This window comes from Lolium perenne, chromosome 1, assembly GCF_019359855.2.
Source record: "Lolium perenne isolate Kyuss_39 chromosome 1, Kyuss_2.0, whole genome shotgun sequence".
Lineage (NCBI taxonomy): Eukaryota > Viridiplantae > Streptophyta > Magnoliopsida > Poales > Poaceae > Lolium > Lolium perenne.
In genome coordinates, this window is record NC_067244.2 from 178,016,596 (window position 1) to 178,042,759 (window position 26,164).

The following is a 26,164-nucleotide window of genomic DNA, read 5'->3' on the forward strand; positions in this document are numbered from 1 at the left end:
GGTGGTACGCCATCGAGGATTCAGGAGTGACACGCTAGGACGACCTACGCCATGTAATAATTAAGTCTAAGGTTGTGTCATTCATTCTATGTTAGGAAATAATGTAGCCAGGTCATGCTGTGGGCCATCTAGGGTTTTAATAGAGTCTGTTTGACTTGGGCCTGTCCAAGTCGAACTAGGTTAGGCCCAATAAGAGGCCCGGCCGGCCAGCTCTCCCTCTCATATAAGGAGATGGCACGGCTAGGGTTTAGCTAAGAACAAGTTTAGTCTAAAGTTTAGGGTTTTCCCCATTGCGTGTGTTCACGTGTATCATCCCTCCGGGGGTACGGCGCTGCCGTCTATCTATTATATCCGCTGCGAAGGTTCTTGTGTTCATCAAGGATTGTCTAGCTCAGGTTTGAGGCGTATCGATTCATCGATCCGTTGCTTGCTGGATTCGTTCCCTCTTCTCCAGGCTGCGTTCATCGCGTTGTTGGGAGGATTCTCTACCCCAGGTTCTCGCTGTGAAAGATCGGGCATCAATTTAGGTGGATTGGCTTGGATCTACCTTATCATATTTCTTCCGTATATAATATTTAAGTCCATCTTGATCGCGGCCCACCTCTGACTCGGTCAAATTCTGGTGATAACAAGCGGATCACCCGATGACAATCCCAAAGCCAGGGCATGCTGCCTTGATAGTTGAGGCGCAAATAGGAGGATACAATATGAGCAAAGTCTTCATGCATGGCGGAAGCGGACTAAATCTGATATTCGCGAACACAGTCAAGGATATGGGAATTACATGAGGATGTTGGAAGAATCTGATACATGTTGTCATGGCATCCTCCCCACTTTACCAGCGTACTCTCTTGGCAAAGTTTACTTGAATGTTATCTTTGGGAAACCTGATAATTTCAGGAAGGAAAAGATAGAGTTCGAGGTAGTAGATTGGAAATCGCAGTACCATGCTATACTCGGGAGACCATCTTATGCCAAGTTCATGGCTGTGCCACATTATACGTATCTCAAGCTCAAGATGCCATGCAACAATGGAACCAACATCACAGTCTATGGAAAATTTTCACGCTCAGATAACTGTGACCGCGAGTTTCAGAGGATCCGGATGACATATACGATGAAACAAATCGTCCTTGAAATATAGCACATCTACGTCATTTCTACACTTAGCAATTTTTGCATTACATACTTTATAATAACTAGCACAGTGGCCCTCGCAAATGCGAGGGCATCATCTTTATTAAATTAAGATTGTGTGAGAATTAAATGTATGGTTTGAGACATATTTATATTATGCAATGTGTATAGTGAAGCTCTATGAACACCTAGTTTGCCAACTAAACCATCACATGTGCAGGCAACATCTATACCCATCTTTATATTGTGGATGAATATCTATATATTTTCCATTTTGGAAGGACCAATCTGTGATCATTTGTGCTATTTGTACATGATATTACATTGTTACATACAATTATATTTATCTCATGGCATATTATATACTTTTTATCGTCCTTGAGTTTATGGAATGTTGTTGGGTACTGCATGTTAACATCCATGTACACAATCATTGGTATTAGATACGGAACTATAAAGTTTATTTGTGGTCCAAATTATGATGTTGTTTAGTTGATAGTGAAAACTGAATAGCATATTAAATTGTCTTAATGAACTGATAAGAAATAATTTCTCCAATTCGGCACACATGACAATATGAACTTTCGTTTTAGTTTATTTTACAACTTCCCTTCTCTTAATTACATAATCATTTTGTAATACATGGTATTTTAGAGCACTTTATTTTGAAAAAAAATTATCGGTATTATTTTGTTTTCCATGTTCATAATGGTATATTTGCATATGGTCAGATAAATATAGAGCAGCGAAATAATGCTTATATATCAGTTATTTTAAAATGTAGGTATATTGTTTTTATATGTTTTAATACATCGATGTGTTGTCCCCGCTCTTCAACCTAGTGTAGTAAAATTTCTCTCCCATGTATTTTCTATGGTATGTTACATGGCTATGTCTGATGGGAGGACGTAGTTCTGTAATCTCACTCAATCAATCGAGTACTGTCAATTTGCTGCTTGATTGAAATAATGCATTTTCCTAAGCTAACTCAACCTAACAAAGTAACAATGCAAGTGCTAACCAGTGATTTTCCTATATGTCTGATTGGTGTACACTGAACATGAAGTGCTAGAGACGTGGTTCGCCAGGCTAGGTACGTATATATATACGAGCAAATCGACGGTCGCCTAGCTATATTCACAAAAATATTTGAGCGGAATCGCCAACTGTTTGGCTAAGTACGTACAAAGGTGATAGAACTGCAGACCGCCGTCCTGCGCACCCAAGTCTCAAGGAGATAGCGGTTTGATATATTAGATTCTTGATAGAATTCTATGACATCTACCAAACTTCCGGCACCCATGGTGTAGAATTTCTGCCGATAGAAACGGGCATCAGCGGCGAGCGGAATAGCCGGACAATGAGCTTAAGTATGTACAAAGGCGACATGACCGCCATTCGCCGCCATGCGTCAAAGTAGCATGGAGAAAACGGTTTGATAAAGTTATTGTAGATGATAGAGTTCCATGCCATCTAACAATCTGTCGCTGCTGTAGAATTCCTGCCGATAGAAACGTGCAGTGGCAAGCGAAATCGCCTGCCAGTGGGCTAAGTACGTAAAAAGGCAACAAAACCGTCGATCGCCGTCATGCATGTGCCGAAATAGCATGGAAAGAGCGGTTTGATTTGGTTTTGATAGATGATAGAGTTTTATGCCATCTATCTAGCAAAACGCCTGATACCCGCGGTGTAGAATTTATATCATGGAAATGAGCAGCGGTGGAGGACAAACAACTCGGGTGAAACTCCAGGTATTATGGCGGCGGCCCTGCGTTCTTTTTTTTAGATCGTGTTGGGAGTTGATTTTAAAATAGCACTTGGAAAAAATAGCGGGACCCATAATTAAATATATAGCCCTTAAGTTGTAGATACAAATATAATTTACGTATAGATCGAGGTGACCCAGGTTGTGCGTAGACAATCAATCTATCTTGGTTCTTGAAGTTCTCTCCACGGGACATAACCTGAAGTTCTCTCCATGACACACGGAATATGTAAATCGTGAAATATCTCTTCGTAGTACTTTTTTCTGCATTGAACCGGGTTTGGCTGTTCACTATCGCGTCAGGTCTGGCTGCGCATCTACGGAACAAACACACGAAAGATGTAAATCGTGGAATATCCCGTTTGATCTTTTTCCTTGTTTTTCTGGCTGAACGTATCTCTTCGTAGTACTTTTTTTTTGCATTGAACCGGTTCGGCTGTTCACTATCGTGTTAGGTCTGGCTGTGCATCTACGTAACAGGAACAAACATATCTATTGGACTAATTATTTGGAACAAACGTGTTGGACTAATTTACTGGAACATGTCTCACATATTTGTTACGTAAATCTTATAAAATCCTAGCCACAAATTTTCGATCTAACTATCGAAAATAATTATGATGATGTGGATTAACATGATGTCTCTATTTAAACATGTGTATTCTGCTTTTAATATATAATAGATAATAGATTATGATACATGATCAATAAAATAAAGTATATGGTTCACTCTCTGAGTCTTTTACCTCCTTTAGTTGTTCATTTTTGGGTCATGTATATTTTCCTATTAAAACCGTGGAGCTGGATGTTTCCGCCTAGGCGTGTATAAAAGTTGTGATTTTCAAAATCGTCCTTTAGGACGCAAGCTTAAGTTTTCTAGTGGATGAGTTTTTTGTTGCGAACTTATGGATTCCTGGTAGCGATTTCCGGCACCTTGGTTGGAGGCTTGTTTCCGCGGTTACTGACGGATCGCCATTGGGCTTCGTCGCTATCGGCGAGCATTTTTCGGCTAAAGGTCTTCCGGCTCGTGGAAGGTCAAATAAGCAAGCCGGAAAACGTAGAAACTAGCACTTGCTTTCAAATAACGAAACATGCATATCTAATCAAACAGATAGCAGGATAAGCTTTTTCCGCCCATGCACTTGTTTCGTCCTAGCTACTTAAAAATATTTAAGTTATATTACAAACCCTCGATGGGGCCAAAATGATGCAGTGTTTATGATTTTTTCCGCAGGAACAAGTTTTTCACTTCTCCTTGGCCGGGGAAGAACGACCCTCATCGTCAGCTTGTGCTTTGTTTTTCTCCGCTTACTTAGCCAGAGAAGAAACAACAACATCATCACTTTCTTCAGCATCTTTAGTCAGAGAAGCAACGCCTTCATCAACGCCCTTGGACTTGTTCTCCTCAGCTTCCTTGGAACTGGTCTAGGTAAATTAGCTTCCGTCCCCGGATCCGGCTGGCCTTGCCTCCGCTTCACGTTTCATCTCAAGCTCCGCTTCGAGAGGTTCATCAGCTGGAAGCACGACCTTGTCGTAGAATTCATCGTGGCGGATGCGCCGTGCGATCTGGGTGGTCTAACCACTTCAAGCATCCAAGAGCGCACTTGGATATGCATCTGGAGGAATACCAGTAGTGGCTAGATCTATATCAAGGGTCGGATCATGAGCAAGGCACATCGCCAAGGACATTTGAGCGGCGCCTCTGGCTGAAGAAGCTTGGAGATCGACGACAAGCTCCGGCAGGACATCCATTTTCTGGATAAGTCCTCGGACGTCACAAGTTCAGCTCTCTTTGATCACCAAGTTGTGGCAGATCTTGCGGCAAGCGGAGATTAAGTCCCTGCAGTCATCTCCGGCCAGCTTGATCAAGTCATCACGCGGAAACTGTTCGCGTTGGGACTCGTTGTATCCAAGTGGCTCTATAAAATAAAAAAAAGTTGATCAGAGTTAGATGTCATTTAGGGTTACGGGGAACTGATTTGGTTTTGAGTTCCAGATACTTACCCATGATGCCGAAATTGAGCAGGTCCCAACCTTGCTCCGCCGTCCTCATGTAGGTCTGGAGGTGTTGGACGTTTTGTTGGAGACTTTTCAGAGTAGCACTGTCCTTCCTCCGCTTCTCCACCAGATCAGTATTTTCCCGGATAAACTCAGAATTCTTTTGGGCGGATCAGCAAGTTCCCACGCCACCTCCGTCTCCTTCAGTTTTGACTCCAAATCCTTGTGGGCGGAGCGCAGGTTCTCCAGTTCTGAGGAAGCAGTTGCCAGGGAAGTAGACGCACCTATTCAAATAAAACAAAGTAAGTTCAAAGTCGAAAATTTGGAATATTGACAGTTTGGTCGGAGACATACCTTGGGCTTCCGCCAGCAATTTTTTCCAGCTCCGCAATCCTCTCCTTGGCATCGTGAATCTGATCCGCCTGCCCAAGGGTAACGCGACACTGCAGCGAGATGTTCTTGTGGAGCTCGTAGTGCAGCGCTTGTTGTTCCTACAGCAGTGAAAGATAAGGATAAGTTCCGATTGCGTATGGTTAAGTGTAGATCTTTTCGAAGCATCACTGTAGGAAATTTTCCGCCATGACGCTTGGGGGCTACCACGACACTTTAAATTTTCTCAGGCTAGTTTACTCAAAGTATCAAGGTCCAAACTATTGTTAAGTTTCCGCCTAGATACTTGGGGGCTACTGGGAAGATTGGTTTACCTTGCGTTTGACGAGGAGTTGGTCGAAGAACTCGCCGATCTCCCTTTTGTGATTTTGAATCTCGGAAGATTCAACATCAGCTTTACCCCATGCGTTGTTTAGCATGGAGTTAAGAAGATTTTGCTCGAGCTCCCATTTCTCCGCCTCCATAAATTTGTGGGAGTACGCCTTGGGCATGGAATAAAGATCATAAGGATCACCAAATTTGGCCGGAAACGTTACGACATCCTTAACCAAAGCTTCAGCCTTATCCGCAGAGGCAACTTCCGCCTCCTCTGGACCTTTGTCTTGAGCCTCTTCCGGAGCAGCTCGCTTTGTGGCGGAGCAGCTTCTGCCTCTTTTCCCGCTGCTCACTAGAATTATTTCCACTTTATTTTCGGCGGTAGGATCAGGGGTGGGGTGAGCCTCAGGCGGAGTAGGTTGGGAAGCTAGGTTGGAGGTACTTGGCGGAGCTGGAGTGGTGGGGCCAACGGCCGGAGACGTCATCAGAAAACTGGTAATAGGCTTCTGGGTGCTAACCCGTGAAGCGGTGATCTTCTGGCTCCTGAACCAAGTAAAGAAAAGACATAAGCAATAAAGTTTTAACATCGTAACTAGGAGTTTGTATTTCGGAACACTTACGTGGCTCCGGGAAGTTGCAGGCATGACTCTCTTCCGGCTGTGGCCAAAAGCTTGATGCGGCCGCACTCCGCCTTCTTGGAGTCGAGGCGTGCAGGAGCTTTGGTCCTTGCCTTCTTGGCTTAGGCCTCGCCGCTGGTTCCGGCGTCAATGCCAGAAACCTTGGTGCGGGGACGTTTTGGAGCGCGAGGAGCAGCTTTCTTCTTGGGAGCTTGATCTTCCTCCTCTACTTCATCCTCCGGATCCTCCTCCGCCCTTCCGGCGTCAGCAGGTAGACGGAATACATCTCTAAAACCATCCTCCGCCAAAGAATTGAGCTGATAGAGGAAGTTTTGAAGAAGTTAGAACATTTCAAATATAAGATGGAAAATGACTAAGTGAGAAGACGCACCGGAGGGCACGTGTTATTGATGTACATGTCCTTGTTGATTTCCGGCACCTCCTGGCCCCTAGCGATCTTACGAGTGTCCGGATCCTCTTGTTTAGAGAATCTATTGGCATGTTATCTTTGGTCACCCGCAGCTCATCATTGACTCCAGAGTATTCGCAGATTAACCGCTTATTGTACTTGAGCGGCTGAATCCGGCGAGTGAACCAGCTCAAGGTCAGGTCCATTCCAGATAAACCGTCATGGACCAGCCAGGAGATCCTCCGGGCCATCTTGTCCAGCTCCGGATACTGGGCAAGGGCGGGGATGAGGCTCCAGCTGGCGAGCTCCTCCGGAGCCTTGTTGGCAAAAGCAGGGAGACCATCATGGACGCCTGGAACTGAGATGTTCTTCACGTAGAACCATCCGGTGTTCTAGTACCGGACGGATTCGTGGGATGCAAGAGCTGGATAAACCCTCTTGGTGCGGAGCACGAAAGTCATGCTGCCGCAATTCACCATGGCATTGTCCTTGGTCTCCTTCTTGACTCAATAGAAAAACTGCCAGAGGCGGATATCCGGACAGACTCCGAGATAGCCCTCGCAGAGAGTTGCAAAGTTGGAGAGGAGGAGAAAGGAATTTGGATGTTGTGTGGTTGGAGACAATAGGTGTTAAGCACCGACAGGAAGAATTCGGAAGGAGGAAGAGAGAGGCCGCGCTCCACCCAAGCTTTGGTGAAGACACGTTCGTCAGGTTCTGGGGCCGGAGTGCTGGAGTCTTTGTTGAAACTCCAGGTATCCGGAGCAATGAATCCTTCCTTTGCGAAGGCTCTGAGTTCCAACTCCGTAATTTCGTGGGGCCACCATTGACCCTTCTCCACTTCACGGTTCCGGGCCTTTGAACCCTTCTTCTGCTCCACCTCCAGAACTTTAGCAGCCATTCTAGCCTGCCCTTCTATTTCCGCTTGGATTTCCTCGGCTGTTGGGATCCGACCAAGGATGTTGCTAGAAGAGGAGGAATAACGTTGATCTAACCTAATATCGGAAATATTGGGCGGAAGGAACGCTAAAGTCTCAACGAAAGTTGGTTCTGTTGGGTTTGGCGGTGGACTATTCGGAGAGCTATTAGTGAACTTAGGTGAGCTAGTGGACATGTTTCCGGCGGCATGCATATGGTGAAAACTTAAGAAGCCGGATCCCGCTAAGTCTATCTTCTACAAGTCCGGTGGGCTTACCGGCAATGGCGTGGCGGTTCCCCGTGACGCCGGCGAAGAAGAAGCTCGCAGGCTCGACGTGCAGGCCTCCGGCGAGACCACGAATCGGTGGCGGAGGCAAATCCGGCTCAACCGCGAGCAGCTTGGGTCGAGGGAGACCTTGGAGCAGTGGCGTTTGAAGCTTTCCGGGGAGGAGCTCGCCGGAAGTGAGATCTAACGAGCGGCGCTGGCGCGAGGAAGAAGATGAAGTGGTGAGGGCGGTGAAAAAGTGAAAATGACCTCTCGAATGGGGTATTTATAGGCTTCACGCGGAGATTCTTGAGTCAGATCCTACGGTGGGAACAGAACGGTCGCACCGTTGGATGATCGCCACGTGTTTTAGGTCAAAAGCGGTGAAATGGACGCAGTGGTGACCTAACTGCGCGCCTCCGAGATTTCCGGCTAAAGATTCGCATATCCGAAAATTTAGCGCCGAAGAAGGGGAAGTTATGCGCGACGTGGGCAAGAAATCTGCTAAGTTACCGTTACAAGAAGGCGAATGATTTCCGGTTGAATGAAGTCAGAAATGATGAAGTTTTGGAAGCTCTTCGAGATTCTCTTCGGCTCCGGACAGAGATAGGCGGAGGAATGACAAATCTTGAAGAACTTCGGGGGCTACTATTGTGGGTATACTTTATGGGTATATCAACGACGTGGTCTAGATCCGGCAAGCCCGGGAGGCCCACAGATGGTGATGGTGGCATATGGCCCATCGGGCGGCCCAGTTGTTGTTGATAGAACATGGATGAAGTCCAGCCCAGGAACAGGAGCCAGATCTCAACCAACCTATGCAGATAGTCGGATCCGTGAAGGCTCATGAAGTATCCGGATCCAATACGGCGTATAAGGAAAGGTGGATCGTTGACGTGTACGGCAATGTAATATTTCATAGTTAGGCATCTTGTATTCCGGCTAGGACTCTCCGTGTAAACCCTAGATCCTGGCGCCTTTATAAGCCGGATCCCGGGAGCCATAGAGGCACAGTCACAACTCATTGTAACAACGAGAAAGCGTCCAGATAATTCAAGACAAGCAGCAGTAGGCCCTGTCATTCAGGGTGGGCATAAAAACTGTGAAACCGAAAACCGAACCGAAGCCGAAACCGAACTAACCAAAATCTCGGTTTTTTTCCATTAACCGCTATTTTTTCGGTTTCCATTTATACTAACCGAATTAAATTTGGTAGAATTCGGTTTTTAGCCCCACCAACCGAACAAGACCGAATAGACCGAATTGAGTAACCTACCATCAGTTTGTGCATAAACCGATCATTCCATAGAAGCCCAATTGCGTTTGATGTTCCAAAAATTGTTCATTCAACTATCTTAATATAGCGTGAAGCCTGCATAATAGAACACGTCGCTCGAAGTCTTAGCTACCCCTTTTAATCGCTCACGAGTGATGCACCTGTACCACGAGTGCCGCAGCCTACCAAATAGCATCCCTCCACGATTGGTGCTCATTTGTCGATTTCTTCTTGTGATTGATGCTTTTTCTGTTGATATGTCAATCACTATGTGCTTTCTTCGGTGATGCCTACTATTTTTTCAAGTGAGTAGGTTCATTCGGTTTTAACCGAAAACCGAACCAAATTTGTCGGTTAACCGAATCTTCGGTTTCCTAAATTTTTATGCCAATTTCGGTTACCATTTTTGAAAACCGAATTTGTTCAAAACCGCAAAAACCGAACCGAAATTTCGGTTAAAACCGAATGCCCACCCTGACCTGTCATCGTGCAGGTGTTCCCAAGCTAGGTAAATCGCGTACCACCGTCCCGAGGACTCTCCGCCCGATGACCCCTACTTCTTCTCCCCCTCGTGAGGATCCCTCCTCCAAGGTACCGTCGAATAGGCAACGACAATCTTAAAATTAATAAGGTTCACAACAACAAAATCCCGGCTTCAAAGTTTACAAGATTAAAGTGCATGACACAAAGAAAAGTTCATCAAATAGGTGGCATTAAGCCTGAAAGTTTGCAACAAAAAATTCTAAAGAATTTAAGTTGAATACATGACTCTATTGAGTCCAACGGGTACTTTTCCTTCCACTTGGTTGCGTCTTCTTCCGTTTTCGTCTCTTCCCTTGCACGACGAGCCCTCTCTCTCTTTTTCTCCCATTCCGCCTCACGAAGATCCTTCTGTTTTTGCTCCTTCTTCTCTTTCTCCAAACGTTGTTTCTCAAGTCTAATCTTCATCTTTTTCTCTCGCTCCTCCTCAGGAATCAACTGGAACATGTAGTTCCACATTCTTTGCTCCTCATACGCAACCTCTTTTGTGTGTTGGGGATCTTGCTCCAAATCTATCCACTTCACAAATTGACAAAGAGGAGGAGACTACAAATACACACTTAATATGATTAATAGCAAGCACTCGAGAAAAAATCATTACGAGTGGAGACCCATACCGGTGGGTAGTCTTATGGGTTTCTTGGATTGGCCTTGTTATGTGCATAGTTAGGATACATCTAAAACCTCCTTCCGTATTTGCCATCCCAATCATCACATCGCTTGGAAACACAAAGGTAAACCGCACCAACAACGAGCTCGTTCCGCCCATTCGGGAAAATTGGATGGCCAAAGGTCAGCTTTGTGCTTCCACTTCCTCAGTGTTTCCTTCGGATCGGACGACGGCATACCTAAATTAAAGTTACTACGGACGATATTTCCAAAACAAGATAAGCAAACAGTACTAAGAAGAAAAAAGCAACACAAAATGCCTACACCAATGCTTGAAAACTAAGATAAGTGAACAATAATGCCTACAACAAGTCTTACCATCAAAAAAATAATTGTAAAAACCAAATGCATAAGCACTAAGTATATCAATTATGATGTTCATATTCCAAGTTTATCTAAGTCTACAGTACCAAGCTCTAAACATACATGGCAATATTGACAACAAATCATAGTCACATACCATAACTCTAATTAGAAAAAATAGGTCCAATGTATAACACTAAATCTAGAGGCTAATACAACTATCAACCTAAAACAAAATCCACAAGACCATACAAATTTTAAAATTTGTGATGATCTAGAGTTTCACCAATACTACAAAAAATAGGATCTAATGAGACAACATTTTTGAATAAATTTGTTGGGATCGAAAGAGAATGCCTAAGGAATGGAGACCGAAATCCACCGAAGAAATCTTCAGATCTGCGGGATTGGGGGGAAAGAATTGAGATGGGAGAGAGAGGTGGGCGCGCCCTAGTTCGTTCTTGGTCGAGGTGAGAGGGGTAAGTGGAAGAGGGAGGGGATGAGGTCACACCACGCGACTTAACATATTCCAAAAGGATAGCGTCCTTGTCGGCAGGGCCGACGTTGAGTCGGTGCATCCGGTGCGGCCTCACGGGGCCTCCCGATCGATAGGGCCCCCACCCAGTTAACTTACGTACACGGAGTAGATGCTAGGCCCTCACGCTTAAATATTGTTGACTAATGAAATCAGCCCACACACGCTCTCAGCCACACACACTCTCAGACGAGGCCTTTGGAGTCATTCCATGTACGTTGTACGCACGCATCTATCCGTAAAGAAAAGAAAACACCAGCCGCATTGACTCCTCATTCTGTCGTTCATCGCATGGAATTCTCTCTCTCCTCCTCGTTTTCCTTCCTTTTCTGTTCTCCTATCACCGCTGGAATTTCATGCTCTTCCTTCTAGATTTCTAGCCGTTTTGGCGAAATTAATGGAGGAGGAGGTCATGATTCATTGGTTCTCAAAAAATCGTTGGTGGCGCTACGGTGGAGAGGATAGCGCTCCGGAGAGAGATGCTACTAAAAATATCAGATTTTAAATATTTTTTAAAATAAAATCAAATCATGCTAAACTTCCGTAAAAGGGTAAATTTGTCGAAATCGACCAGAAAAAAATAGGAGGAGCAAGGACACCGGATCAAGGCGTCCCATCCCTGAAATGCCTAGCTCCAGCCAAGCCGAGTCATCCCACTGTAAATCTGGCAGAGACGCCGACGAAAACCCCATCACATGATGTGCAGCACAGTGCAGGCAGGTCCTGGCTGGAGTAGTAGCTGGGGCCGCCCGACGCAAGTATGGACACGCGTGAAATGAGGAAGCAGTCAAAACCGGTGGCCGATCGGTCACGAGCGTGTTCGGCCGGGATGGGCTGCTCTGCAACTTCCCGATGGCATCCGTCCTTGTCGCTCTGACACTTTGCTCTCCGCGGAGAGCAAAACCAGTGCTCGCGTCCCCACCATCCATCCCCGCTCGCCGCCGCTCGAAAGTCTCCGACAGCGGCAGCACTCCACCTCGCACGAATCCCGCAGGCACCGATGGCCGCGCCGTCGCTCGCCGCCGGTGCGCCCCCTCTGCACGGACACGGTACACGGGGAGCTAGAAAGGCTGCGTTACGCCACTCCTGTTTCCCTTTCCCGGTACCGAGGAAAGAAGGCCCGGGAATTTGATTTGACCGGGGGCTAATGCCTGTCAGCTCGAGCTGACGGCATCGATAACTCAGACAGAGCAGCCAGCAGTTCCACACCAAACTCGGGCCAGCTAGCTAGCGAAGCCACCTTCTCCACCTCCTCGGGCTCCGCTGCCTGGTCAGACGCACAAGTACACACGCAACGGGCCAGGACTGACTCCGTCTACTCCTTCTTCGCTCATCTTCCACTGTCCCCCTCCCTTCTTCTATTCTCCCCGGCTTCCTTCCTTACACGCCTCTCCGTTCCTTCCTTCCTCGAGAGCTGGTCTTCGTCTCCTCGAGCTGGACAGGTGCAGGGGTCGGGCGCGATGATGAAGGAGCGGCCGAGCTCGAAGCTGGTGCGGGGCGCCCGCCAGGAGTCGCGGCGCTTCCGCCTGCTCGTCATCGTCGTCGGCTTCTTCCTCGTCTCCCTCACCTTCGTCGTCGTCTCCAAGCCCGAAGCCATCCTCTTCGGCCGTAAGCCCTCAATTCCACCTTGCTAGAGCTAGACTCTCCGTCGATTGGCCCGGCTTAATTCTGCTGCTTCGTCTTCACTCGCGCGCTATCTCTAACTAACTAACGAACCTACCAGCTAACCACTTGGCCCATCGTCGTGTAAAGGCGGAGTAACTGACTTCTTGTTCTTGCAGTGAGCGGCAAGCTGCCGACGGACGAGGCGCCGGCGTCCATCCTGATCCAGCAGCCGGTCGACAAGCAGGCGCCCGTTGTCGCCTCCAAGAAAATCCCCACCGGCGCTCTCGGTAAATAATTCAACCCTCCATGCCTTACACCAGTTTGTTTACCGGGCTTACCTGAACACCTTGCGCCGGTTTTCTCTCTGCAGGCGGCGACCCCAAAGTTGTGGACGACGAGGCAGATGTGAAACCAAAAGGTAACCAATCTCCACTTTCATTTCACCCCAAAGGCGTCCTCTTTTGCTCTGCCTTTTCCCCCGCAGCTCACCTTGCCGGTCTAGCTAACAGCGTGTGGTAACCTCTTTCTCAGAGATCAGAGACGGCAAGGAGGAAGAAAACAACGTGCTGAGCGAGCCGGACCCGGCGAGCGGGATGACGGATCCCACCCACAACAGGGACGGGAGCGGCCATAAATCGGACTCGGAGATGTTAGGTTAGCCGTCGCAGTTCTGCCCATAACTAGCAAACAGTCTCGTACTAGTCTTCCGATTGCTAACGGATCCGTGATTTGACTCCCTCAAACCGAGCCGAGTCGTTGCATGTTTTTTTCCTGCTGTTCCGATGTTTGGTCTGAAATGTGGAATGGGTTGGATATGTGCGCAGGCGAGGAGAGGAAAGACAAGGAGAAGAAAGTCACGCTCCCAACCGTCTCCAATTACACCATTCACGACGCCGACGACCCCTCCAATGCTAAGCAAGAAGGTACAGGCTCCTGCATTTATCCATTCATTGTGCATTGCCTGACGCAGGCAGCGCCCATTCATTTATTTGATCTGCCAATTTCGTTTATCCCCTGTTTCCGTCTGCGGAATGGCTCTGCTTTTGTCAGAGAGTAGTACTACTCCATGAAGAACTTGATTCTGTTTCTAATGGCGGAATAGAAGCAGGTTCTTTAAAAATACGGGCTCTTTGTCAGAGTAGCGCAAGTGGACTGGTGGTACTGAGGTGCGGACTTGTGGAAGTAGAATTGGAGCCTGAAATGTCTTTCTATAAAATTGCAAGTAGACGCTCTCATCTTCAAACAAGTCTTTCTACCGTGCCTGCTTCCTATCGTGCACACATATCAGTCACTCCAATTTTTAGGAAACACGGCGAAAACTTCATGGTATAGCACAGCACGAATCTTGAAGCACAAGATCGACACCAGAAAAATGTATCCTAGGTAGCGGGCACGGTTGAAACCCCGTGTTCGAACTGGAGAGTTATATGGGCACGAGCTAGAACAGTGTACTGGCCTTTCATCCGAGTAACCTGGAATTTTAAAAGCATCGTCGGTAGTATCGAGCATTTTACAAGTATCCATTTTCAATCCACAGGACCCAGACCTCCAGACACAATTGTATAGTATCAATTTGATGCAGTTTTCAGTGATACCGGCCATAGCTCTATTTTTTTTCGAAAACAAGGTTATACCTCCAGCCTTACTAGATAATACATCGAGCCAAACGCTGGAACTGCTAAGCAGCAAGGTATCGATATTTATTCGATTTATCCATTTCTTGTGCATTGCCTGACCAGCGCCCATTCATTTATTTGATTTGACAATTTCGTGTATCCTCTGTTCCTATCTGTTGTCTGAGTAGTACTCCATTAAGAACTTGATTCTGTTTCTGATGACAGAATAGAAGCAGTACAACCAGACTACTGGTTCTTTAAAAAATCCTAGTGCTACTGGACTAGTACTGTACTGTGGTGTGGTAGAAGTAGAACTGGAGAGTGAAATGTCTTTCTATAAAATTGCAGCGGGATGCTCTCCCACTGTTTACCTTCAAAGAAAGTCTTCCTACCGGGCATGCTAACTATCGCGCACACCATACCAGTCAGGCCAACTTTTACGAAACACGACAAAACATGATGATATACACAGCACGAAACTTGAAGCACGAGATCAACGCGAGACATGCATGCTATGTCGCGGTAGAAGCACGGTATTTGAACTGGAGCATTATATGGGGCACAAAGCTAGAACAGTGTAGTGGCCTTTGAACTGAGTAACTGGGAATTTTGAATCATCTTTGGTATGGAGCACTTTACAAGCATCCATTTTCAATCCACATGATCCAGACCTCCAGACACAATTTTATATTATCATCAGTTTTATATTAGTATCAATCGAATGCCGTTTTCAGTGACACCCACAGTAGCTTGCATTGATTACTTTGCATCACGTGTCGCAGCTCTTATTATTGATGCCTTATCATTGCTTTCTGTATCCACTGGATCTGATCCAGCTGTTTTGCATGTTGCCCTTTTTTAATGAACATACCACGTTCCTCATATAATGTAAGAATCTTCCATTTTCTCAGGTGCAAGTAATACCCAGCAGCAGGGAAGTAAACCCTTGTGTGATTTCTCAAATTTCCGAGCAAATGTGTGTGAGATGCGTGGTGATGTTCGAATTCACCCAAAGGCAACTTCAGTCTTGTACATGGAGCCTGAGGGTTCACAGAGAGACGAGGTGTGGAAGATTAAGCCTTACCCTCGGAAAGGTGACGAGTTCTGCCTCAGCCACATCACCGAGCTGACGGTGAAATCAAGCAAAGTGGCCGCCGAGTGCACCAAGTACCATGAAGTGCCTGCTGTGATCTTTTCACTGACTGGGTACACGGGCAACCTGTTCCATGACTTCACCGACGTGATGGTGCCGCTCTTCACCACCGCCAGCGAGTTCAACGGCGAGGTCCAATTCCTCATAACGGACATGGCGCTCTGGTGGACGATCAAGTACCACACGGTGCTCCAGAAGTTGTCCAAGTACCCTATTATTGACTTTAGCAAGGATGACCAGGTGCACTGCTTCAAGCATGCTATCGTCGGCCTGCACTCGTACATGGAGTTCACCATTGACGCAACAAAATCGCCGCATGGTGTTACAATGGTTGATTTCAACAGGTTCATGCGTGGGGCTTACTCGCTGGGCAAGGACACCGCGGTCATGCTCGGAGAGAACCCTAAGGTCAAGCCAAGGTTGCTCATCATCAAGAGGCACCGCACAAGAATGTTCCTCAACCTTGATGAGATCATTGCGATGGCCGAGGGGCTCGGCTTTGAGGTGGTGATTGATGAGGCCAATGTGAGCTCCGACATCTCTGGGTTCGCGAAGCTGGTTAACTCAGTCGACGTGATGATGGGTGTCCATGGGGCTGGGCTCACGAACTGCGTGTTCTTGCCACAGAATGCCACACTCATTCAGATTGTGCCATGGGGCGGCCTGGACTGGATATCCCGCATTGATTTTGGTGACCCAGCTGAGATGATGGGTCTAAGGTACAAGCAGTATGCTATCGGTGTCGACGAGAGCAGCCTCACCGATCAATACCCGAGGGACCATGAGATCTTCAAGAACCCTATCTCGTTCCACAAGCGTGGATTTGAGTTCATCAGACATACCTTCATGGACAAGCAGAATGTGAAGCTGGATTGCAAGAGGTTCAGACCTATTCTCTTGGAAGCACTGGACAATCTCAACCCGTAAATAGAACTGGTCTTGGATGCTCTTGTACAACCTTCCACGTTTACCAGATTCGTTTTGTGTAGTTTTTCATTCTCTCGTGGCCTGTATGAGAATGTATGTATGGCTCATCTATAGATTTTTTTTCTAGGAGTTATTTGTGTAAACTATCATATAAATTATCCGTCGCAGCGTCGCTGCAAGATGGAACGAAATTCATTCAAATCATAATATAGGTCCCTCAGGCTCATCTCCATTTCTCTAAATTGTTCTGCAAAAAATATTTCGCATTTAAATATTCCTGAAATCTTATGGGCGGGTGTGTGCCAGACGGATGTCCTGGGCACATGCACTAGGCGACAGGAGGTTGCGGTCCGGCTGGTAGGCTAGCTCATGTCAGCTTTCGTTTTTTAAAAAACTATAACTTTTGAACCGTGCGGTGAAATTATAATTTGTTTTCACTTCTAAAATCCCCACGACGAGAGCTTCGAAACTAGACCACATTTTCATATGTTTCGACGAATTTTTTTTCAAGCAACTTTGTTACGCAACAGAGCAATTTTATTATGCAACAAAACAACTTTAGTGTGCGACATAGCAACTTTGGTGTGCAACGAACATATACACTTTTTGGTACACGAAGGCACAACTTTTGTGCCCGAAAATAATTTTGGTGTCCATTGAAGAAATTTCAATGCGTGACGAAGCAAATTAAGTGCCCTGCACAACAACATTGGTGCCTGGCGACACAATTCTCGAACCGAGCAACTTTGGTGCCTGACCGAGCAAATTTAGTTTCCTGTAGAGCAACTTTGGTACTCGACAGAGCAAATTTGATTTGTGATGGCCCAACTTTGGGGTCCAGCGAAGCAACTTTAGTACCCACCGAATAAATTTTGATGGATGGCTGAGCAACTTTGGCGTCTAGCGATGCAACTTTCGTTGTGAATGTAGATTTACGTTGTGCAGTAAAGTTGCTTCGCCCCACACTAAAGTTGCATAATCTTGCATTATAATTGCTTTGTCGCATGTAAAAGTTGCTTTAAAAAAACTACATCAAAATACATAGAAATGAGATCTAGTTTTGAAGAGCTCGTCGCAAGAAATTCAAAAGTGAAAGCGGATCCTAATTTCGACATCTGGTGTAAAAGTTATATGATTTTAAGCATTTGAAAAGAAAAATTAATGTGCATGATGTCATTGTAGTGCATGTGCTACAATCAGTGAATGTCTAGCTATAAATGGTATGTGTTCACACTGACAAAGGTAGCATGTTCCTTTTTTAGTCGCCCGCTCATATGCACTAATAGGCATGCGGCCGCCCGCTAGACTAATCCTTAAATATTTCGACTTTCCTGTACCAACTACCAACCATATGATAATCCAATCTGCTGAAGTGTATTGCCATCTAAGAAGGTGCTAAAGTGCACCAGGATCAATCAGAATTATGGGAACTGCCCCTGTTTCCACATGGTTTGTTTGCTATATAAGCTCTAAACTAAGAGCATCCCCACTCGTTTGGGCTCCCCACGCCCAAATCCGGACGAAACTACCTCCGGATTGGACGAAATTAAGGCGTGGGGAGTACCGTATTTCCAGTCGTCCACCCGGAGTTCGGCGGATAGAGTTTAAATTCAAACAAACCGCCGTCCCGCGCTACAAGTACGGCCAGTTGATCGGCAAAAGGAGCAAAAGGATCAGCCACAGATCGGCGATCGGAGGGAAATTACACGGAAACAGGCTCGTCGGCAGTCCCGGCCGGCGCGGCTTCGTCCGACGGACCAGTTTCCTCACACGTCGTGGCCGAAGCGGCTGCGGCGGCGGATGATGAACCAGCGGCAGTGGACGTCGAAGCAGCCGCAGTCGACGAGGTAGATGGTGAGGAAGACGAGGTATGAGCCGGCGGAGACGACGAAGGACTGGCCGGAGTGGCTCGGAGGATGTCGTTGCGGTGGCCCTGGTACCAATTCCTCGTCTCCTCGTCCATCAGTTCCATGTCGCCGCCGCCCATGAGGAACGCCAAGTCTGTGTTCCTCTTCTTCGCCGCCGCCGTCGTCTTCAGCAGGGCGATCCGGACGCCTTGGTTGGCGAGCATCTCCCGCCACCTGCCGTCGAACTTGTCGTTCCTCCCGTCGGCGTGCGTCCTCAAGTCGGCCCAGCACTTGTCGATCGACGACTGCATCCTGTCGGCGGGATTGCCCGTCTTTTTGAGCTCTTTGAGCTTCTTCGGCCGAGTTCGGGCGCCCTTCCGCGCGCTTGCCGCCGGAGCGTCGGGGTTGTACTGCTCGGTCTTGCTCTTCGACAGGGTCGTGCGGACTTCCTTCCACTTCTCGCACTTCTCGAGGCGGGCGTAGACGTTGAGGAACTTGAACTGCAGGCTGGTGTCGTCCGTGTACATGTCCAAAGCTCGGCGCAGCTGGGGAAAAAAGAGCACGGCGATGCGGGTCAGCTAACGACGATGTACCTCGGTGATGCAGGGTCGACGGAGCATACCTTTTGCTCCATGTCGTGGCCGCTGATCGGCCGTTTCTCGCACTCCTCCTGTATGCCGTGCCATTTGCTGCACGCCGTCTGCATGAGCCCCCAATGGGTGGCCATTGCCTTGTCTCCCCGGAACACGTTCATGTTCGTCTTGTTGAAGTAGGGATCGACGAGTTTGCGCTCCTCGTACGCCTGCTTCACTCGAAGCCAATATGTGTCGAACGACTGATTGGCCCCGATTATGCCGTTCGTGGACACGGTCATCCAAGCTTCGGCGAGGCACTCCTCTTCCTTCGGCGTCCATTTGATACGCGGTTCGGCAGGCGGCGAGTCCTTCTTCCTCTTCTTCTTCTCCTTCGACAGGTTGGCGGCGGCTTGAGTTGGCTCTTCTTCTTCCTCGCCTTCTTCTTCGACGGCTTGGCTTCCGTCGGCAACATCCTCGCGATGCTCGTTGCGCGCCGCCACAGCTGCCGTCGCCCTCGTCTCCTCTTGCGTGAAGAACCCCGGGCACGCAGCGGCGGCGGTCATGAAGAATCCCGGGCTCGCAGCGGCGGCGGTGGTGCCGGAGGTGATCATCTCGTGGATCTCCTCTTCGTTCGGCGCCGCCATCGCACCGAACGCGAGCGGCCCTCGTCGCATGGCCGGCGAGGTGTCCTCGAACAGGCCGCCACCGCCGACGCCAAGCTCGGGCGGCGACGGTGTGGGCTTGGACGGTTGGACGTAGGCGCCCTCTTGGAACACGGCAGTCGGCGACGGCGAGTACAGCGAAGGCGAGAAGGAAGACGGGGAACTTGTTGTACCTTGCGTCGGCCATTGGCCGGGGAACATGCCGCCGCTATAGGCCATGCTGATCAGCCTCGCTTGTTCCTCCTGGGCCGCCTCCGCCGACCTCTTGGCGGCGGCTCTTTTCACCCTCTCCGCCCTGGCGCTTGTTTCCACGTCTCGCCGTTGCTCGTCCGCCGCCCACTCGGCGTTCGACATGCCCGGCGGCTTCGTCTTCTTCGCCCGCATCTTCCTCGCCGGCGCCTTCGGCGGCATTGTGGTGGACGAGAAGACGAGGAGGAGAGTGGTGGTGGACGAGAAGACGCCGCCAGGAACTGGAGCTGGAAGACGAGGAGATTGGGGGATTTCGGCGGGAGAGAATGGGGATATGCAAGCAAATTGGAGGGAATGGGGATATGCAAGCAAATTGGAGGGAAAATCGACAGGATTAGGTTTTCCAGTCGCCGACTACGCGGGTCCACACGACGTTTCGCGCCAAAACCTTTCGTCCGGAGTCCCCGAGCGCGCCCCGGGGGGCCGGGGGTGGCGTGGGCTCGCCGGATGGATTAAGGGCCAAATCCGGACGAAAACGAGGAACCGGGGGCGCGACTGGGCCGAAATTCGCCGTCCGGATGGAAAAAACGTCGCTCGGGGGCCTCGTCGGGGGGACGAGTGGAGATGCTCTAATGGTAGAACACTCCGAGAGAACATGGAATTGTACTTTGAGCATGTGAGTAAGCTGGAACAACTTTTTGATTTTTTCGAGGGATTGTGGCCAGGATCATGGTTGTCAGGGCATCTCCAACGGGACCATGCAAACGGACGCTGAGCGACCGAGGTTTGCGTCCACCGTGATTGAAAATGAGTCTGGGCACTGCTCCAGCGGGGCGATGCAAAGTGACCGGACCGTCCGTGGCGACGTAAACCTGGATCAAATATGCATCAGGTTTGCGTCTCCACGGATGCTTCGTGGTCTTGCCGAGTGTCCGCCGAAACTTACGTAGGACCCGCGCATCAGTGGCAGGGATGCCGATAACATTCCCGCTAGTGGCCATTTCCCGCGCGAAAAATCAAAGTAGATCGGCGCGAGCAGTCCAGAAGCGATGGAAGTCCTCGCCGCCGCAGCCACCACCATGGATTCCGAGGTAACCATCGCACCCGCCGCTGCCCCACACTCCCCATAGCCACGACCATAGCCACAATGGAGGCCGCAGCTCCGGCGGAAGCAAAGCGGGCCGCCACCGGCAGCCGGGATGCTAAGCCGAAGGCGGCGAAGAGGGTGCTGTCCAAGGAGTAGAAAGGCGTCGAGGACGCGAAGCTTCGCGGCCGACGCATGAACCTGAAGGAGAGGAATGCAGCGGCCGCCGCCCTGGAGGCCAACCCGTAGGCGTGGCAGATGCAGCTGAAAGCCGGCGCCGCGCAAGTAGGCCTCCATCCGAGCTTAGCGGAGGCCTACATGATCGTCAAGCGAGAGGGGATCACCGTCGTCACTCTTCCGGCCTCGTTGGTGAGCTCAGTAAGTTCACAGCCGCGCGTCCTGGAACTCCCGCTCCCTTGCAGGTCCACCCGGCGTCGCGGTTCGCCTCCGGCGTGGCGCCGGTGCAGTTCAATGGGGCGCCGGTTCCCGACCTCAACCGAACGTCGAGAAGCGGTGACTCGTACCCAGGAGCGACACACAAGACACGTCAGCTACCGTAGGAGAGCATGCCGGTGCCCCGCATCCTGTTTGACGAAATGGCACCATCTGCCCCGACGATGGATAACCCGGTACGTGAGCTCTCTCCATGTGTGTGACTGCCGTGTGTCATGGGTCTGACGTCCGGTGATTCGTAGGCCTATTGGAAGGACCGGCATGAGAAAGACATCGAGGCCATGATCTACAGCGGGGGCTTCGTTGGCGACGCCGGGGCCGGGTCAGGCCCGCATGATGAGTGAGCACCGACGCAAAATGTGGAGGACATCGATGCCTTGCTGTGCCCCTTTTGGACTCCACTTTGCGCCGTACCATGTGCAAAGCGTGATGAACTTATTTCAGACCTCAATTTGACGTAATTTAAGGCTATAATTTTGTGTAAATTTAAGCTAATTTGAGGCTACAAACTTTAGACTCAATTTTCTGAAACTAAACTGGCCCGCGTCGGAAAAGCGTCGGCCCGCTGAAGCCACCCCTGTCGCAAACGGACACACAATCATTTTCGCGTCCGTGAGATAAGATAAACGGACGCTTACGGACATTTTAACCGTCCAAAATGCATCGCCCCCGTTTGGAGATGCCTTCAATGATATGAATTGGCCTGAGTTTGATCCGTACCGCGTAGCACCTCACTAATGGGCCAGTCCGACTGCGGAGCCGCGTATACACAACCGTGTCTCGGGTTGAAGCACAAGCAAGCACCCGACTTTGATGGACCAAGTCGAACTTGACCCAACAGATTGATTACATTGGGCTAAAAAAAACAGATTGACTATATATATAAAGATCCCTAAAAAAAAATATATATAGAGAAAGAGCATATTCTCAAAAATGCAAAAGACTCTAAAAGGATAACACATTGATAGTGAGGGAGATGTTGACTGGCGAGCTCGAGCTCCTATTTGGAGCTTTAGACGTGCAATAGAGAAACTACTCCTACCACGCGTGTTCTTTTGGTTGGGTTAAGATTTCGGACCGATCCCAACGGCTGCCCGCAAGGGCACCTTTTTGGTGATCATGCTTATAGCTCCGTGGCTATGGATGCGGCGCAACACCGCATCTTCGACGACGCATGGCCCGACCTCGGTGGCCCGCTCGACACAATTAAGGCGAACCTAGTTCATAGGCAATAGGGCCTCGGGTCTCACGGAGATCCTTCCCTCGGTGAGGTTGTCAGATCCACACATTTATCATTTTTGTGTAGCCTAAAGTACTAAGAATTTCACATTAAAATTTTGCATTTTTGTAGATTCCATCATTGACTACCAAAGATCGTCTTTCCACTTACACGTGCGGGGAAACTCCATAATCCAGATACGGCTGGGACGTGGCGGCGTCCAACTGCAGCTGGCCATGCCACATCAAGCAGCTCAAAATGTCTGGCTCGATCCATCTCACGGACGGTGTTTTTCAGCTACGGCTTGCTCCTAAATTTGACCTTTCGTTTGTATGAGATAACTGGGTAGCCCCCAACCTCACCGCAAGCCTTTTTTTTCTTTGTTTTCTCATGCATTTCTTCCATTTAATAAACTAGCAAGGCGTTCGGGTGAAGAATAAATCTGTTATACGTATCATCTTTAACGTGTAATGATTTTCTAAATAGAATAGTAAAGTAATTTGTTAATGATGTAATTAATAGAAAATAACTTATCCATTTTTGATAGGTAGGATAACTCGTTAATGAGAAATTTTATTGCTCCATGTGGAATTTTCTTCATCTAATTTTCTATACTGATTTTAAATACATGACACTCTTCTAAAATATGGTAGTATAATCCAAATATGAATGCGTACTCCAAGTTCCAATTGGTGAATTTTTTTGTATACGAATATTTATCTTAAATTAAAAGTAATAAACACAAATAGAAGTAGGAAAGAACCTAAGATTATTTAGAAACATCCCAAAGAGAGAATTCCCCATTGGCAAATTAGAATATTTTGGTCCGAGTTCGAGACTCACCTACAGAAATTAATTTGTTAAGATCATTTGGGTATAGTGGCAAGAAGTCTCCAACTCTTGGATAACATAAAATATTTTAGAAAATATATTTTTGATTACATGAGGTTTTTTTAATTACATGTAGCCGGGTACGTCCATTCTCGTACATGACCGGTGAACCGGTTCAATTGCTTTAGGAATCAATATTTGGCAAGAAACTGATCTGTCGGTATGTTATGTACTCTTATTCCTAAAGAACTTATGCATTCATCTAGGTTTCCGTGCTATGAATTCACTTTTGTACATGTATAATATACGTAAAACTTTTTATTTTTTAATCTGATACGTTCAGATTTATATTGTTGGTTTATATTTTTATAAGCACATGTAAATTAACCTGGTGCCTCAATTTTTTTTTTATGGAAAACGAATCTAAACCATTTAGTAATCTCAGCGATCGTCAAATCTTTTTTCAGCACGTGCCTACGTAGATCTCCGTGTCCGGCCCGATTCTACACGATCAAGTTTAATTGTGTATTGCCGTCTGCATGTAGAACTTCTAGATGATCCATACAATTTTACTATCCTACGTTTGTTGGGAGAACCGTGTGTCATTAAAACTATCCTAACCGCACTCGGCTGTCATTTCATAATTGATCCTGCCTATATTATTCCTTTGTGCTTTTTTGAAAAAAACATAAGGCTCGAAAACCCGATTTTAAATTAACAAAGTCCTCAGTAGGTCAAGATTACACAAGGCCCTCCGTACCACACAACACCACACCACACCATCTACGGCCAAAAGATACACGGGAACACTCTGAGAAGTTTATAATACTACGCTACAACATAAACACACGCCTTGCAGAAACGAAGACGGTAGCTCCACGGCACCAAGGATGCCAACCAGCAGGGCACGACGAGTCACTGCCGGGCAAAAAGAAAGTCTTGAACGAGGAGAAGAAACCGGGACGAAGAGCACCAAACCTTCCTTCGCGCTCTAGCTTCTGTACCAGTTAAATATCTTTTCACGACAACTATAGTTACCGGACTATTGATAGATAGATTTTCTTCCTTACATGGATGGTGCATGTACTCGTGTCAAACATGACATGTCAATATGTTCGCAAAACATGTGCTGGTTACGTCAAATCTTTAAATTTTGACCATTAAATTGCAGATCTACAGGCTAAAATAATGCTAATTTTGATAGATAGATTTTCTTCCTTACATGGATGGTGCATGTATCGTGTCAAACATGACATGTCATGTATGTTCGCAAAATATGTGCTAGTAAATGTTACGTAAAATCTTTAAATTTTGACCATTAAATTACAGATCTAACGGCTAAAATAATTTTAATGATGTAGATTAACCACATCTCTCTATTTTAAACATCCGTAATCAGTATTTTGCTTTTAGTACATAATAGATCGTATTAATTTCTATTTTTTACTATCTCTTATGTTGTCTTTATTATCCTTTTAAACATTTTTCTTTAAACAATAATTTAATAATTTATAAATGCATAAATATGGTCACTTGGACAAATTCGAAAAAATAGTATGTGTTATTTCAAATGAAGGCCAATTACTAGCCGTTAATTCGAAAAAATAGCCGTAGCTGAAAAACACGGTCCGTGAGATTGATCGAGCCAGACATTTTGAGCTGCTTGATGTGACCTGGCCAGGCGCAGTTGGACGCAGCCGCGTCCCAGCCGTATCTGGATTATGGAGTTTCCTCGCGCGTGTAAGCGGAAAGACGAGATTTGGTAGCTAGAGAGTCTTGGCAGCCAATTATGAAATCTACAAACATACAAAATCTTAATGTGAAATTTGTAGTACTTTAGGCTACATAAAAATAACAAATGTGTGGATCTAAGCTAGATTTTGTTATTTTGTGTACTCTACAAATGCAAAGACTTTCACATTGAGATTTTACACGTTGATTCAGAATTTTTTCTATTTTTTTAAAACTTAAAACTATGATTTCCGAATTTTTAAAAATAAAGGGCTACATGTAGCTCGGCTCGGCCTCCGTTTACAGTTTTCGAACACCTTACCCGTCTCTTATCTTTCTATAATTTAGGGGCAGAAGATAACTTCATGAATATTTTTTTAAAAGGAGGCAAAAACTTTATCTCATCCATTAATTAAGAAAGAGAGTGCATATTTTTTTAGGAGAAAAATGGACGAAAACCTACAAGAACAGGACCAAGCCAACACAAACCGCACCGCACCAATGTGTCGCCATACACGACCACACTGAGCATCCCAGCCAACCTGGCCATCCACACGGAGCACACACTCCATCGAGAAGTTATACGACCATTGAGAACGTCATCGAGTGTCATCGTAATCACTCCTCCACGAGCCGGCAACTCAGACTTCACCTTAGATGACCGGCAACGAGACACTTGCCGCAAACGACATCAGAGCCTATGTCGGCTTATGCCAAACCTTCGACTCCAAGCACGTCGTGGAGGAGGCAACTCTGACTTCGTAACCTTCATTGGAGAAATCTGCATACCTTGCACCGACGAAATCCACGCGGCAATTAAGTGGCATCGTTGCCACAAGTCGCCCCACGACTGCAACTCCGACTTCACCATCACAACAGAGACATCAGGTGACGAAGGACATGCCGCGACTCCGATCCACTCACCGTTGTCATCGTCACCACACAACTCGCAACGCCAATACCAACCATCTTCCACAGGTCCCTCCGACCTAAGAAACTCCAAATCGATGCCCTCAAGAGGGAATATGACACAAGAGCGCCGCCATCGATCGATCACGACGGATCTACGGATTTCCCCGAACCTTCCCCAGACAAGGATGGCAGGACATCATCTTGGAGATGCCTAGAAGAAGGGAGC

General features: G+C 47.5%; 2 protein-coding genes across 2 annotated transcripts; one reads left to right on the plus strand and one right to left on the minus strand.

Annotated features, from left to right (window-relative positions):
- Positions 1-12,319: 12,319 nt before the first annotated feature.
- On the plus strand, positions 12,320-16,667 carry LOC127314151 (alpha-1,3-arabinosyltransferase XAT3). Its single transcript, XM_051344614.2, has 6 exons — positions 12,320-12,742; positions 12,916-13,026; positions 13,110-13,157; positions 13,271-13,393; positions 13,564-13,662; positions 15,267-16,667. Exons 1-6 carry the CDS (start codon positions 12,595-12,597, stop codon positions 16,433-16,435), a joined length of 1,698 nt encoding a protein of 565 aa, XP_051200574.1. The 5' UTR covers positions 12,320-12,594; the 3' UTR covers positions 16,436-16,667.
- Positions 16,591-20,333, minus strand: LOC139833363 (uncharacterized). Its single transcript, XM_071823626.1, has 3 exons — positions 18,905-20,333; positions 18,611-18,827; positions 16,591-16,682 (listed from the first exon to the last, which is right to left on the minus strand). The coding sequence occupies exons 1-3, from the start codon at positions 19,928-19,930 to the stop codon at positions 16,591-16,593; spliced, it is 1,335 nt and encodes a 444-aa protein (XP_071679727.1). The 5' UTR covers positions 19,931-20,333.
- Positions 20,334-26,164: the final 5,831 nt, after the last annotated feature.

Bases quoted from the DNA above. Each gene is read 5' to 3' on its own strand.
- LOC127314151 (XM_051344614.2), top strand. From the start codon at position 12,595: ATGATGAAGGAGCGGCCGAGCTCGAAGCTGGTGCGGGGCGCCCGCCAG. The intron at 13,158-13,270 runs GTAACCAATCTC...CCTCTTTCTCAG, and splicing joins GGCAGATGTGAAACCAAAAG to AGATCAGAGACGGCAAGGAG. The intron at 13,663-15,266 runs GTACAGGCTCCT...CCATTTTCTCAG, and splicing joins CTCCAATGCTAAGCAAGAAG to GTGCAAGTAATACCCAGCAG.
- LOC139833363 (XM_071823626.1), bottom strand. From the start codon at position 19,930: ATGCCGCCGAAGGCGCCGGCGAGGAAGATGCGGGCGAAGAAGACGAAG. The intron at 18,828-18,904 runs GTATGCTCCGTC...TTTTTTCCCCAG, and splicing joins GCCACGACATGGAGCAAAAG to CTGCGCCGAGCTTTGGACAT. The intron at 16,683-18,610 runs GCAATCCCGCCG...TATTTTTTGCAG, and splicing joins CAAAGAGCTCAAAAAGACGG to AACAATTTAGAGAAATGGAG.